The sequence below is a fragment of the Salmo salar genome, chromosome ssa06, assembly GCF_905237065.1.
Source record: "Salmo salar chromosome ssa06, Ssal_v3.1, whole genome shotgun sequence".
Lineage (NCBI taxonomy): Eukaryota > Metazoa > Chordata > Actinopteri > Salmoniformes > Salmonidae > Salmo > Salmo salar.
Genome location: NC_059447.1, coordinates 51519526 through 51532445, shown reverse-complemented (window position 1 = coordinate 51532445; position 12920 = coordinate 51519526). Strand labels below are relative to the sequence as shown.

The 12920-nt window shown below is 43.1% G+C and overlaps 1 protein-coding gene across 17 annotated transcripts in view; it reads left to right on the top strand.

Annotated features, from left to right (window-relative positions):
* Nucleotides 1-12920, top strand: part of LOC106607566 (pumilio homolog 2) — a 43304-nt gene that overhangs the window by 18493 nt on the left and 11891 nt on the right. For 6 of the 17 annotated variants that reach the window (XM_014204629.2, XM_045720703.1, XM_014204623.2 and 3 more), the window contains exons 12-20: nt 412-579; nt 901-1170; nt 1456-1695; nt 2548-2815; nt 3003-3132; nt 5603-5737; nt 6230-6367; nt 6885-7010; nt 10572-10643. In XM_014204629.2, coding sequence (XP_014060104.1) covers nt 412-579; nt 901-1170; nt 1456-1695; nt 2548-2815; nt 3003-3132; nt 5603-5737; nt 6230-6367; nt 6885-7010; nt 10572-10643 — 1547 coding nt within the window. The remainder of the gene's footprint in view (nt 1-411; nt 580-900; nt 1171-1455; nt 1696-2547; nt 2816-3002; nt 3133-5602; nt 5738-6229; nt 6368-6884; nt 7011-10571; nt 10644-12920) is intronic. The other 11 variants (XM_014204627.2, XM_014204626.2, XM_014204628.2 and 8 more) reach the window with 10 other exon arrangements.

The following is a 12920-nucleotide window of genomic DNA, read 5'->3' as shown; positions in this document are numbered from 1 at the left end:
GGGATTGCAAATGGGTTAGAATAACTAGCCCAAAACTTTTTTTATTCTCTAAATATTAGCTAGCTGGCTCGCATTTGATGCCAGCAAACGCATTCCTCACATGCTAGGAACGCATTTCTTCCATTATAATGAAAGATGCCTCTCGGTCTCAAAACAGGTTTTCTGGATGAGGTTTTCTGGATGAGTTCTGATGACGTCGCTCACTGTATTCGCTTTCGGTAGCCTGATTGCTTCCAGACTGAGAATATTCATTCATACTGTTGGAATACCTTTTGTGTGCATACTCGTTCAACCTGCCTTTCTCTTGCTAATGATTATGGTGCAATAAGATAGCTCCTCTTCAGTGCCCTCACGCTCCCTCTCATAGATCACACACTCCTGGCTGGTTTTCATAAGTGCGTTTCCCCTCAGTGTGTCTGTCTCCTGCCCACCCAGGTTACCAGATGCTGGCCCCCGCTGCTTACTACGACCAGAATGGAACCCTGGTGATGGCCTCCGGAGCCCGTGGCGGTCTGGGAGGGCCTGTCCGCCTGGTCCAAACCCCGCTTCTCATCAACCCACAGGCCGCAGCGCAGGCTGGTGAGTACCAAGGGTTGTCTGGCCCCATGCTTTCGTAATGTTGCAGTGTGGGAAATTGTGTATTTTAAAGGAGGCTTAGCAGCCAGTGGAATGAGTGCCACATTTAGTGTGAACACACTGTGCTTGTGAAAATTTGTCAGGATTTTATAATCTCCAGACTCACACTTGCAATGACGTGAATTAATTGCTAATGCCGATGGGGCTGTCCCACAGTTTTATGGCACTAACCCACCTCATGTCCTCTCCCAATGGGCACCACACTGAGCCATGTTGACCTAGTTTTGATCTCTTTTCATCCCTCTCCTCTCTCCCTCCATTTAGCCGCTGCGGCGTCAGCGTCAGGCTCGGGCAACAACATGTCGGGCCCTCAGCCCAACGGCCTATACCGCTCCATGCCGCAACAGCAGCCCCAGAACCAGGGCCTGCCCTCCAGCTCCTTCTATGGCTCCGCGTCGGTGCCGGCCAGCTCCCAGAGCAGCTCCCTGTTCTCCCACACATCCCAGGCTCCGCCGCCCACCTCCTCCCTGGGCTTTAGTGGCACCGGCGGCTCCCTGGGCCTGGGCTCGGCGCTCGGAGGCTTCGGATCCTCAGGTTAGTGGAGAAGGAACTTGCAGCTTCAGGTTAATCATTGTACATATGCAAAAAGCATGTATAAAATGTTATGTCATACACCACAAAAAAAGTATACTTTCCTCTTGGCAATTAACTGAGTTTTTCAAGATAATGCATTCGTCACAGTGAGAAATGTAAATATCTGTTCCCCCGCTGTGTTCTTTCTCTCTACTCCCTCTTTTTTTTTTTTTTTTTTTTTTTTTTATAAAATAAAAATCCCCCTCCTAATTTCAGTCTTCATCTCTCTCTCTCTCCCTCCCGTAGTGTCAAGCTCTACCAGCAGCAGCGTCTCTCGCCGAGACTCCCTGCTGGCAAGCTCTGACCTGTACAAGCGTGGCGGCAGCAGCCTCACCCCCATTGGCCAGCCCTTCTACAACAGCCTAGGCTACTCCTCCTCGCCCAGTCCCATTGGCCTAACTCCGGGCCACTCCCCCCTCACACCCCCACCTTCTCTGCCATCCTCTCACGGCTCCTCCTCCAGCCTTCACCTGGGTAAGGCCGCAAGTAATTATTATTTTTTCAATCTTTTTTTATTCGAGCATATACAGTTGCGGCCAAATATATTGGCACCCTTGCACTTTCTTTAAATAATTCACTATTTCTTCGCAAATAAGTTGAAATTGGAAGAAACTTTTGGTCTCCTCGCCTTATTGGATTTAATATTGCAGGAACACATTGTATTTGGGGGAACTTGGGTTAACCTTTTTTTGGGGGGGGGGAATAAAGACCCAAGGCCACGATAACATTATTAGCACCCTGGAAGTAGTACACCCCAGAGGGGAGCACAGCCTTGGGCCAAAATAACTGCAAACAAGCACTACTTGTTGCTATCAATGAGCTAGCTACTCCTTTCTACTGGCAATTTGGTATACTCTTTAACAGCAGCAAACAGTGCCTTCAACCAACTGCTGTTTTCAGATTTTGCCATAGGGTTTTGCTGGCCATTTCAAAACAGTCCATTTGTTTCTTGAACCATTCCTGGGTGCTTTTGGATGTGTGTTTGGGGTCCACAGAACATTTTCCCAGGATTTAAGCTTTTGAGAAGTTCTTGTCTCCTTCAGCAGTGGGGTTTACCAAATGAAGCATTCAAAGAAAAGAACACCCAATGCTTTGGAAAATTATTTGACAAATATGGAATTAAGAAAAGTGCAAGGGTACCGATATATATTTTACACTAAACTATACATGAACTTCACTCAACCACTACTCTGTGTGACTGTGCTGCTGTACATGCAACATCTGTAGAAATGGGACTAGAGTGGGTATTCAAGTTAATGTAGTGAGGGTTGAAAAATTATATTTCTATGGCAACACCTATTCATCGTTTTGTTCCGCCCTGGCATCCCCAACCCCCAGGCGGCCTGACGAACGGCAGTGGGCGCTACATCTCAGCGGCGCCGGGTGCGGAGGCAAAGTATCGCAGCGCAGGAGCCACCTCCAGCCTGTTCAGCTCCAGCAGCCAGCTGTTCCCCCCGTCGCGGCCCCGCTACAGCCGCTCGGACGTCATGCCCAGCGGGCGAAGCCGCCTGCTGGAGGACTTCCGCAACAACCGCTTCCCCAACCTGCAGCTGCGTGACCTGCCCGGCCACATGGTGGAGTTCTCCCAGGACCAGCACGGCTCCAGGTGGGTGATAGACGTACGGCTCAACGGGGACACACACACACAAAGTGATACACAAACACATCCTCTGCTGCATATTACGCCCTCCTATCATGCTCTTGAGACACTTCCTTATCACTATATGATGTTTGTGTTACCACTAAAATTCCCTTCCCATGTCCCTCCTTCCTCTTCCCCCCTCTGTCTCCAGGTTCATCCAGCAAAAGCTGGAGAGGGCCACCCCCGCCGAGAGGCAGATGGTGTTTGGGGAGATCCTGCAGGCGGCCTATCAGCTGATGACCGACGTGTTTGGCAACTACGTCATCCAGAAGTTCTTTGAGGTGGGGACCGTTGTCACAGTTGTAAGGTTACATTTGATGGTACTTGGGATACTTGTGTCATCATTGAATCATAACCATGCCAACTTTTGATGTTGCCTTCAACCAGTATGTGTCTGATTTTAGCTTTTTACTAACACCAATTTTGCTGATTTTTATATACGTGTGTGTGTGTGTGTTGTGTGTGGTTAATCATGATGTGGTTGTCTGAATGACTTGGGATGCACCTATTGTAAGTTAATGTGGATAAGAGCATTGCTTTGAAATGCATACGGTACTAGCCAAAAGTTTGGACACTTACTCATTCAAGGGGTTTTCTTTATTTTTACTATTTTCTACATCGTAGAATAATAGTGCAGACATCAAAACTATTAAATAACACATGGAATCATGTAGTAACCAAAAAAGTGTTGAACAAATCAAAATATATTTGAGATTCTTCAAAGTAGCTACCCTTTGCCATGATGAAAGCTTTGCACACTCTTGGCATTCTCTCAACCAGCTTCACCTGGAATGCTTTTCCAACAGTCTTGAAGGAGTTCCCACATGTTTAGCTCTTGTTCGCTGCTTTCCCTTCACTCTGTGGTCCAACTCATCCCAAACCATCTCAATTGAGTTGTGGTCGGGTGATTGTGGAGGCCAGGTCATCTGATGCAGCACTCCATCACTCTCCTTCTTGGTCAGATAGCTCTTACACAGCCTGGAGGTGTGTTTTGTCATATTGTCCTGTTGAAAAATAAATGATAGCCCCACTAAGCGTAAACCAGGTGGGATGGCGTATCGCTGCAGAATGCTGTGGTAGCCATGCTGGTTAAGTGTGTCATGAATTATAAATAAATAACTGACAGTGTCACCAGCGACACACCCTCACACATCACACCTCCTCTGAACCACACATGCTGAGATCATCCGTTTACCTACTCCGCGTCTCACAAAGACACGGCGGTTGGAACCGGTCTAATGTCCATTGCTCGTGTTTCTTGGCCCAAGCAAGTCTCTTCTTATTGGTGTCCTTTAGTAGTGGTTTCTTTGCAGCAATTCGTTCATGAAGGCGTGATTCACACAGTCTCCTCTGATCAGTTGATGTTGAGCTGTGTCTGTTACTTGAACTCTGAAGCATTTATTTGGGCTGTAATTTCTGAGGCTGGTACCTAATAAACTTATCTCCTGCAGCAGAGGTAACTCTGGTTCTTCCTTTCCAGTGGCGGTTCTCATGAGAGCCAGTTTTGTCATAGTGCTTGATGGTTTGTGACTGTACTTGAAGAAACTTTAAAAGTTCTTAATTTTCAGTATTGACTGATCTTCATGTCTTAAAGTAATGATGGACTGTCGTTTGTCTTTGTTTATTTGAGCTGGTCATGCCATAATATGGACTTGGTCTTTTACTAAATAGGGCTAGCTTCTGAATACCACCCTAATGGGTTCTGACTCCTAAACTTTAAATATTGTTAATTATCAGGTCTCCTATGGAAATGAGTGCCATTGTCTGGTTTCTACACCAGAAGTTAATGGTTATCTGTAGGAGGAATGTATATGGTGAGGAATGTATATGGTGGAGACAATTAAGCTTGCAATGTACTGAGTAAAGGAAATCACATGGTTGCAGTCACTGATAAGGGTGGGGAATGGGGGTGCGGTCAGGTCCGGTCACTTTAAGGGAGAAGGAACAGTTTATTGCCCGCATCACTTAACTTCCTGCTTAGCAATAAAGATGTAATGTTTAGAGGGAAGGAGGATACTTCACCCAAATTGGGGTGTGTGTGTGTGTATATATATATATATATATATATATATATATATATATATATATATATATATATATATATATATATATATATATATATATATATATATACTTGTGCTGGTGGAAGCAAGTCTTTGTCTGTTCAGCTGTCTGACCCTTTGGGTGAATACAACCCTAACCTTGTCACAACTGATTGGCTCAAACGCATTAAGGAAAGACATACCACAAAATAACTTTTAACAAGGCACTCCTGTTAATTGAAATGCGTTCTAGTTGACTACTTCATGAAGCTGGTTGAGAGAATGCCAAGAGTGTGCAAAGCTGTCATCAAGTTAAAGGGTGGATACTTTGAAGAATCTCAAACAAATCAAAATGTATTTGATATTTAACACTTTTGGTTACTACATGGTTCAATGTGTTATTTCATAGTTTTGATGTCTTCACTATTATTCCACAATGTAGAAAATAGTAAAAATAAAGAACCCCTTGAATGAGTAGGTGTCAAATTTTGACATACTGTATATTCAGCAAACACTTACCAATAATATATGCCATTTACCAGACTTTTTTAATGTTTTAATTTTTTTAATCCAAAGCGACTTAATTGTGCTTTCATTCATTTTCGTGAATCGAACACACATTGTAGCGCTGCAAGCACCATGCTCTACCAACTGAGCCAGAGAGGACAGGTCGTCATAATTTTGCATCATTGAAATGTTCTCTGTGCAGTTTGGCAGTGCAGATCAGAAGCTGGCTCTGGCCACCCGAATCCGCGGCCACGTGCTGCCCCTGGCCTTGCAGATGTACGGCTGCCGAGTGATCCAGAAGGCCCTGGAGTCCATATCCTCCGACCAGCAGGTAATTGTAAGTGGATCTTCACTTCTCTTCCGATTTTAGATGTGGTTTTTTTGTGGGGGAGGGGGGCGCTTCTAGGAAGAGTCCCAAAGGACACCCTATTCCCTATATACGATGCACTACTTTTGGCCAGAGCCCCATGGGTCCTGGTCAAAAGTTGTGCACTATAAAGGGAATAGGGTGCTGTTTGAGACATTGCCCTGGTGTTATTGGTAGCTGGTTTTCTGAGAGTGGTGTACTCTCCAGTAAGCATGGGGGATGGATCGATGGATACCTATGTAGTATGGTCCTGTTGTTGTCCTCTTTGAATTGCCCTTTACATTGAGGACTATGGGTGACAATCTATCATCAACGAGCCATTAGAAGGAAAATGGATGTGTACTGTAGAAATGACTTGGTCATTCTATTTCCATGGGATTAACATAGACAGGTTGAAAATGTTCAGAAGATCTATGGAGGGAGAGATGGATGAATTACTCCACTCTCTATCCCCTTCCGCAGAGTGACATAGTGCGGGAGCTAGACGGCCACGTGCTAAAGTGTGTGAAGGATCAGAACGGAAACCATGTGGTACAGAAGTGTATCGAGTGTGTTCAGCCCCAGGCCCTGCAGTTCATCATTGATGCCTTCCAGGGCCAGGTGAGAGCCAAATCATTAGGTCATGCAATGGAAAACTGTTTGCAACAGTAAAGGAAAATGTGTTTCTGATAGGAGAATTTCATGTTGTCCCTTCCTGTTACGTAGTTTTTTTCTATGTTTAGTGCTTAATGTACACGACCCAGAAAACATCAACCCAACCGTCAGTCACATTGTGTTCAGCAGGGCAAACTGCATCAAAGCATTTTACAACAGGGAAACAATAATATATGTTCTCATTGGACTAGTTCCAATAGCTTTACCTGCCCCTTTCTGAATGTTTTTCACCTACTGAAAACGACCCAGACGCACATATTATTCAGTTTCCCCCCAGGATTCAATATATGGACCAGCTGATTTGGGCCCTTTTCAAGTGTTAAAAAATGTACAAACATTTCCTAACATCCACATATTCCTATTATTTAATACATCTTCCTAAATGCTTTACTTTATTTCCCACTTATTTAGGCTCAAGGGGGCCTGTAACACATTTTGTTGACGTTTGTCGTCTCCCCTGCAGGTGTTTGTGCTGTCCACCCACCCTTACGGCTGCAGGGTGATCCAGCGGATCCTGGAGCACTGCACCCAGGAGCAGACCCTGCCCATCCTGGAGGAGCTGCACCAGCACTCTGAGCAGCTTGGCCAGGTAAATGCAGCCAGGCGAGCCCTAGTCTCAACTCCTATCTAGACCCGTCGCTCACACATGGCCAATGTAATGCTTTTCAGGGTTTTTACTGGATCAAAAAGGGGCAGGTGGTGGGTATAGCATGGGCTGTGGCTGTATTTTAGAGGCCTACATCTTGGCTGTGTAGATGTTTTCATATTTAAGCCAATTTCTTGCAATTCTACCTATTTCTCCATGGAGCTGAGAGTTTCAGTTTTAAAGCTAGTTACCTGAAATTCTACAAACTTTGACATCTGGCTGAGAGAGAGAAATCAGGAGAAATCAGCAGTTGCTATGTCCATTTTTGGACGTATAAATTAATGATATGTACCCATTGACTATTAAAGAATGTAACTTATAAATGCCTCGAACTTAGTTCAACTGTCATACCCAATCAGAATCCAAAATATTAACTTGTTTTACACCAATGTTTGTAAACATACACCAGTGGTGGCTGCTGAGGGGAAGACGACTCATAATAATGGCTGGAACAGAGTGAATGGAATGAAATCAAACACATGGAAACCACGTTTGTATTTGATACCATTCCACCTATTCCGCTTCAGCCATTACCACAAACCCGTCCTCCCCAATTAAGGTGCCACCAACCTCCTTGACATACACTATATAGACCCCATACTCAACAGGCGGAACACTGACTGGACCCAGAACAGGGTCAATACGGACTGCAGGTCCCGAGGGGAGGGAATAAAATGTAAAATTATGTACTTATTTTTTATCGGACTTTGACCCCTGGTATCAAATAAACACACAAGACATGGAAGAATACATAGAATTGCAGGAAATTAAAACAGAAAATATGTTTCAATCTGTCAACAAGAGGGGTGTGAACAGTTTGGGGTTGCATGGGTTGTGAGGTGGGGGTTTGTTACTACTCTGATAAATTACATTATCCATCCGGACCTTTGCCACCTAGGAAATTTGTGTGACCGGACTTTCACAAATAGTACTTGAGTACCCCAGCTATATAGCCTCAAAACATAGTTAAAACTATAATAGTGATATCCTGGATGATTAGTCCATGCATCCATAGTGCGGTCTATGAATTTTAGGTTACATTTCTCCAACCCCGTCCCTCCGCTTTTTACCAAAACGGGTGGGAAAATTCTTTGTTTCAACTGCTGAGTGCTGCTTTAATGCAAATTTCCTGCAATTAAATTTTTTTTGCGATGTCTTTTGCTGGGTTCTTATGCTGGGTTCTTATATGCTGGGTTCTTATATTTGAGTTACTCAAATAGCATAACAGAATCAGTCGTGGCCTCATGACATTTTAGATTCTCACTGTCTAGTTTTTATTTTGGTCATTGTTAGTTCTCAAATATTATTGTTATTATAATATACAGTACTAGTCAGGTTTGGACACCTACTCATTCCAGGGTTTTTCTTTAATTTGACTATTTTCTACATTGTAGGATAATAGTAAGACATCAGCTATGAAATAACACATGGAATCATGTGTTAAACAATTCAACATATATTTGAGATTTTTCAAAGTAGCCAACCTTTGCCTTGACAGCTTTGCACACTCTTGGCATTCTCTCAACCAGCTTAATGAGATGGTCACCTGGAATGCATTTCAATTAACAGGTGTGCCTTGTCTGTGGAATTTCTTTCCTCAATGTGTTTGAGCCAATCAGTTGTACCAAGGTAGGGGGGTATACAAAAGATGGCCATATTTGGTAAAAGACCTAGTCCATATTATGGCAAGAACAGCTCAAATAAGCAAAGGGAAATTACAGTCCATCATTACTTTAATACATGAAGGTCAGTCCATGTGGAAAATTGTCAAGAACTTTGAAAGTTTCTTCAAGTGCAGTCACAAAAACCAAGCGCTATGATGACACTGGCTCTCGTGAGGACCGCCACAGGAAAGGAAGACCCAGAGTTACCTCTGCCGCAGAGGATAAGTTCATTAGTTACCAGCCTCAGAAATTGCAGGCCAAATAAATGCTTCAGAGTTCAATTAACAGACACAGCTCAACATCAACTGATCAGAGGAGACTGCGTGAATCAGGCTTTCATGGTCGAATTGCTGCAAAAAAAGCACTACTAAAGGACACCAATAAGAAGTGACTTGCTTGGGCCAAGAAACTCGAGCAATGGACAATAGACCGGTGGAAATCTGTCCTTTGGTCTGAGTCCAACTTTTAGGTTTTTGGTTCCAACTGCCGTTTCCTTGTGAGACGCAGAGTAGGTGAATGGATGATCTCAGCATGTGTGGTTCCCACTGTGAAGCATGGAGGTGTGGGGGTGCTTTGCTGGTGACACTGTCAGTGATTTATTTAGATTAAGGCACACTTAACCAGCATGGCTACCACCGCATTCTGCAGCGATACGCCATCCCATCTGGTTTGCGCTTAGTAGGATAGGGCAATGACCCAACACACATCCAGGCTGTGTAAGGGCTATTTGACCAAGAAGGAGAGTAATGGAGTGCTGCATCAGATGACCTGGCCTCAGTCCAATTGAGATGGTTTGGGATGAGTTGGACCACAGAGTGAAGGAAATGCAGCCAGCAAGTGCTAATGCATTCCAGGTGAAGCTGATTGAGACGATGTTCGTGCAAAGGTGTCTACTTTGAAGAATATAAAATATATTTTGATATGGTAATACTTTTTGGGTTACTACATGATTTCATTGTTTTGATGTCACTATTATTCTACAATGTGGAAAATAGTAAAAAATAAACGCTTGAATGAGTAGGCGTGTCTGAAGTTAGGACTGGTACTGTGGTGTGTACACTACTGTTCAAAAGTTTGAAAAATAGATTGGTGTGTTTCAGAAGACAGTTCTTTTGTTTCTGGACATTTTGAGCCTGTAATCGAACCCACAAATGCTGATGCTCCAGATACTCAACTAGTCTAAAGAAGGCCAGTTGTATTGCTTCTTTAATTAGAACAACAGTTTTCAGCTGTGCTAACATAATTGCAAAAGGGTTTTCTAATGATCAATTAGCCTTTTTAAAATGATAAACTTGGATTAGCTAACACAACGTGCCATTGGAACACAGGAGGGATGGTTGCTGATAATGGGCCTTTGAACGCCTATCTAGATATTCCATTTAAAAAATCAGCCGTTTCCAGCTACTATAGTCATTTACAACATTAACAATATCTACACTGTTTCTGATCAATTTGATGTTATTTTTATTGACAAATGTGCTTTTCTTTCAAAAACAAGAATATTTCTAAGTGACACCAAACTTTTGAACGTGTGTGTGCGCATGTTTTGTTCTTGTGATGTTTTGTTTTCATTGTTAATGTGGCTGTGCAGCATGTCGTGTTCATTAGGGCACGAAAGGGTGACTGGAAAAATTGTAATAAAAATGGGCGATTCTCATTGAACAAGTCAGGACAGCCCCTTCCTGTTTCAGTACGATTTCTTTCCTATGGTGCCTAATGAACATGACCATGCGCAATGTCCATTTTTATCCTACGGTTGATGATACATGTATTCATGCTGGAAATGACTTCTACCTATGATGTTAATTTAACCCCCCCACCCCCCACTTATTCCATCTAGAAATATCAAGGCGTTTCATTGGAGATGACACCCAAAACATATTATACAGTGTCCAGCGATGCACTGTTCAAGGTCAGCAATTCGCCTCCTACGCGGACGTCCTCCTCGTGTCGCCTCCCTCACTCCTCCATATTTCTCTTTCTCAATAACCAGTCTGCTTTAACACCATAGAGGCCTTTTACCTTCACCAAACTCTCTATCTCTCTTTTCAGACCGCCTCCCTCCTCCTAAACTCAGAGCACGCCTCTTCCTTCTTCCGCCGCCTCCCTCCCTCCTCCTTTTCTTGTTCCTTTGTTTAGAATAAATATTTCTGTCCTGTCACGTAGAGGATTCGCAGCACCCCGCTTCTCAGGTCTGTTTGGATAATCCCTCTGGTCACAGACCTCCTGATTCTGTCTTTTTTTCCCCCACCTCTCTCCTGCCTGCCTTCTCTGATTTTTAATTGTCAATACTTGCTAGAAAGACTCCCCAAGTCAAGAGTTTTTATAAAAAAAATTTACCACAATTTGGACCCTCAACATTGACATATTGTCCCATATGTTTCGAACTTGACTGTGGTTTCTTGGAATTTAGGGTTAAAGTCCATCAGACCATGTTGAGCAATGAAGCAAAATGGTTGGGCAAAGTTTAAATCAAATCATGTAATTTGCTTCAAATCAAACAAGTGGGATGGAGACAGCTGTAGTATAATAAGGCATGCTACTAATTTCAGGTGGTCAAATGTTGTCGAGTCACTATTGATATCTGGTCAGGTGAGTTTGTTCGTTTTCCTGCACAGCTTTAGGTATATTAAGTTATTTTCCCCTTAAAACCACACCCATAACTGTCTTATCACCTATCCCTGAAGGGGCAAATATGCTGCTGGTTCCACATGGACCTGAATAGGCCTGTGTCTAATGCAAATCAGAAGCGTTTTGTTGTTTGACCTTCAGCAATCTGCGGTGACGGCTGTGGTACTGAATAGTTTGATAACATTTCAATGGTGCTTTTCATAAGATTCTCAAAGCTTGTCAAAAACAAAAAAGCAATACATCATGAGTAGACTAGTTGGATCAACCAATAGAGGCCAAGTCTGAGTGCATCCTCCCAAAGATGGAGGGGGACAGTTCATCTCTTGATCAGAGGAAGATGGTCAGGGAGATGATAGATGAAGAGTCTGGTGACGATCGTGTTGAGGACTACTCAGGGAACCAGCCGGAGTTGTGTAGTTACTGGACTTCTCCTCCTTCACAATGTGTAGCACCCACTTGGGTGATGTCTCAGCAGCTCTGGGCCCCAGAAGCTCACTATACACAGTTTAGAGTAGTAGCCAGTCATCCTCACAATGAGCCCTCTGCCTCCGTACTGCATTCCTTTTACTGTATCTCCCATGCCTCTTAAGCTTCAGGTGACTCTTCAATTGAATTGTTCAAAGGTCAGGAACTAGCAGGCAGGTGAAACAAAGCTTGTACCGTGTCCAGATGCATCAGTCAAACAAAAACAATTAGCTAGCCAAGTCAGAAAGTGTTGACCTGCCAGTCAATCTGCACATTCTGGCAAACAACCACCAGAAATATTATAATAAATAAAATGGCTGATAAACATACAATTTAACACTTACCAGTAATTAAATGTGGACAACTGCTAGTACTAAGTAAAAGGGTCTGAATACTTATGTAAATACATTTTTTATTTCTTTTTTATTAAAAAGAAAATGTAATTTTTATTTTATTTAATCAGGCAAGTCAGTCAAGAACATTCTTATTTACAATGACCGCCTAAAAACAGTGGGTTAATGCATGTTCAGTTGCAGAACATCAGATTTTTACCTTGTCAGCTTGGGATTCGATCTAGCAACCTTTCTGTCACTGGCCCAACACTCTAACCACTAGGCTACCTGCCGCCCCATATAAATGTCCCAAGCATTTCTAAAAACTGTGTTCGCTTTGTCATTATGGGGTATTGTGTTTAGATTGAGTACCTTTTTTTGTATTTAATCAATTTTAGAACAAGGCTTTAATGTAACAATGTGGAAAAAGTCAAAGTCTGAATACTTTCCGCGTGCACTGTATGTGGCCCATCACCTGGATTCGGTCCGATGTAGCAAAATTTGATTGTAAAAAATATATTTTTTATTTTTATTGATAACAGTAGACTTAGTGCTAGAAATGGTATCATACACTACAGTTGAGGAAGAATGGGGAAGTAATTCTGCTTTGAAAGTTGATACATTTGTAACCCCACTTTTGAGAAAAATGGCCCTTGAGTGTTTTGGTACATCTACTGGAGAGCTCTTCGTCTGCACCCATTCAGCCTCCTTCACACCCTCATAAGCTTTAGCCCCAGCCATATCTTTAAGGATTCACATGA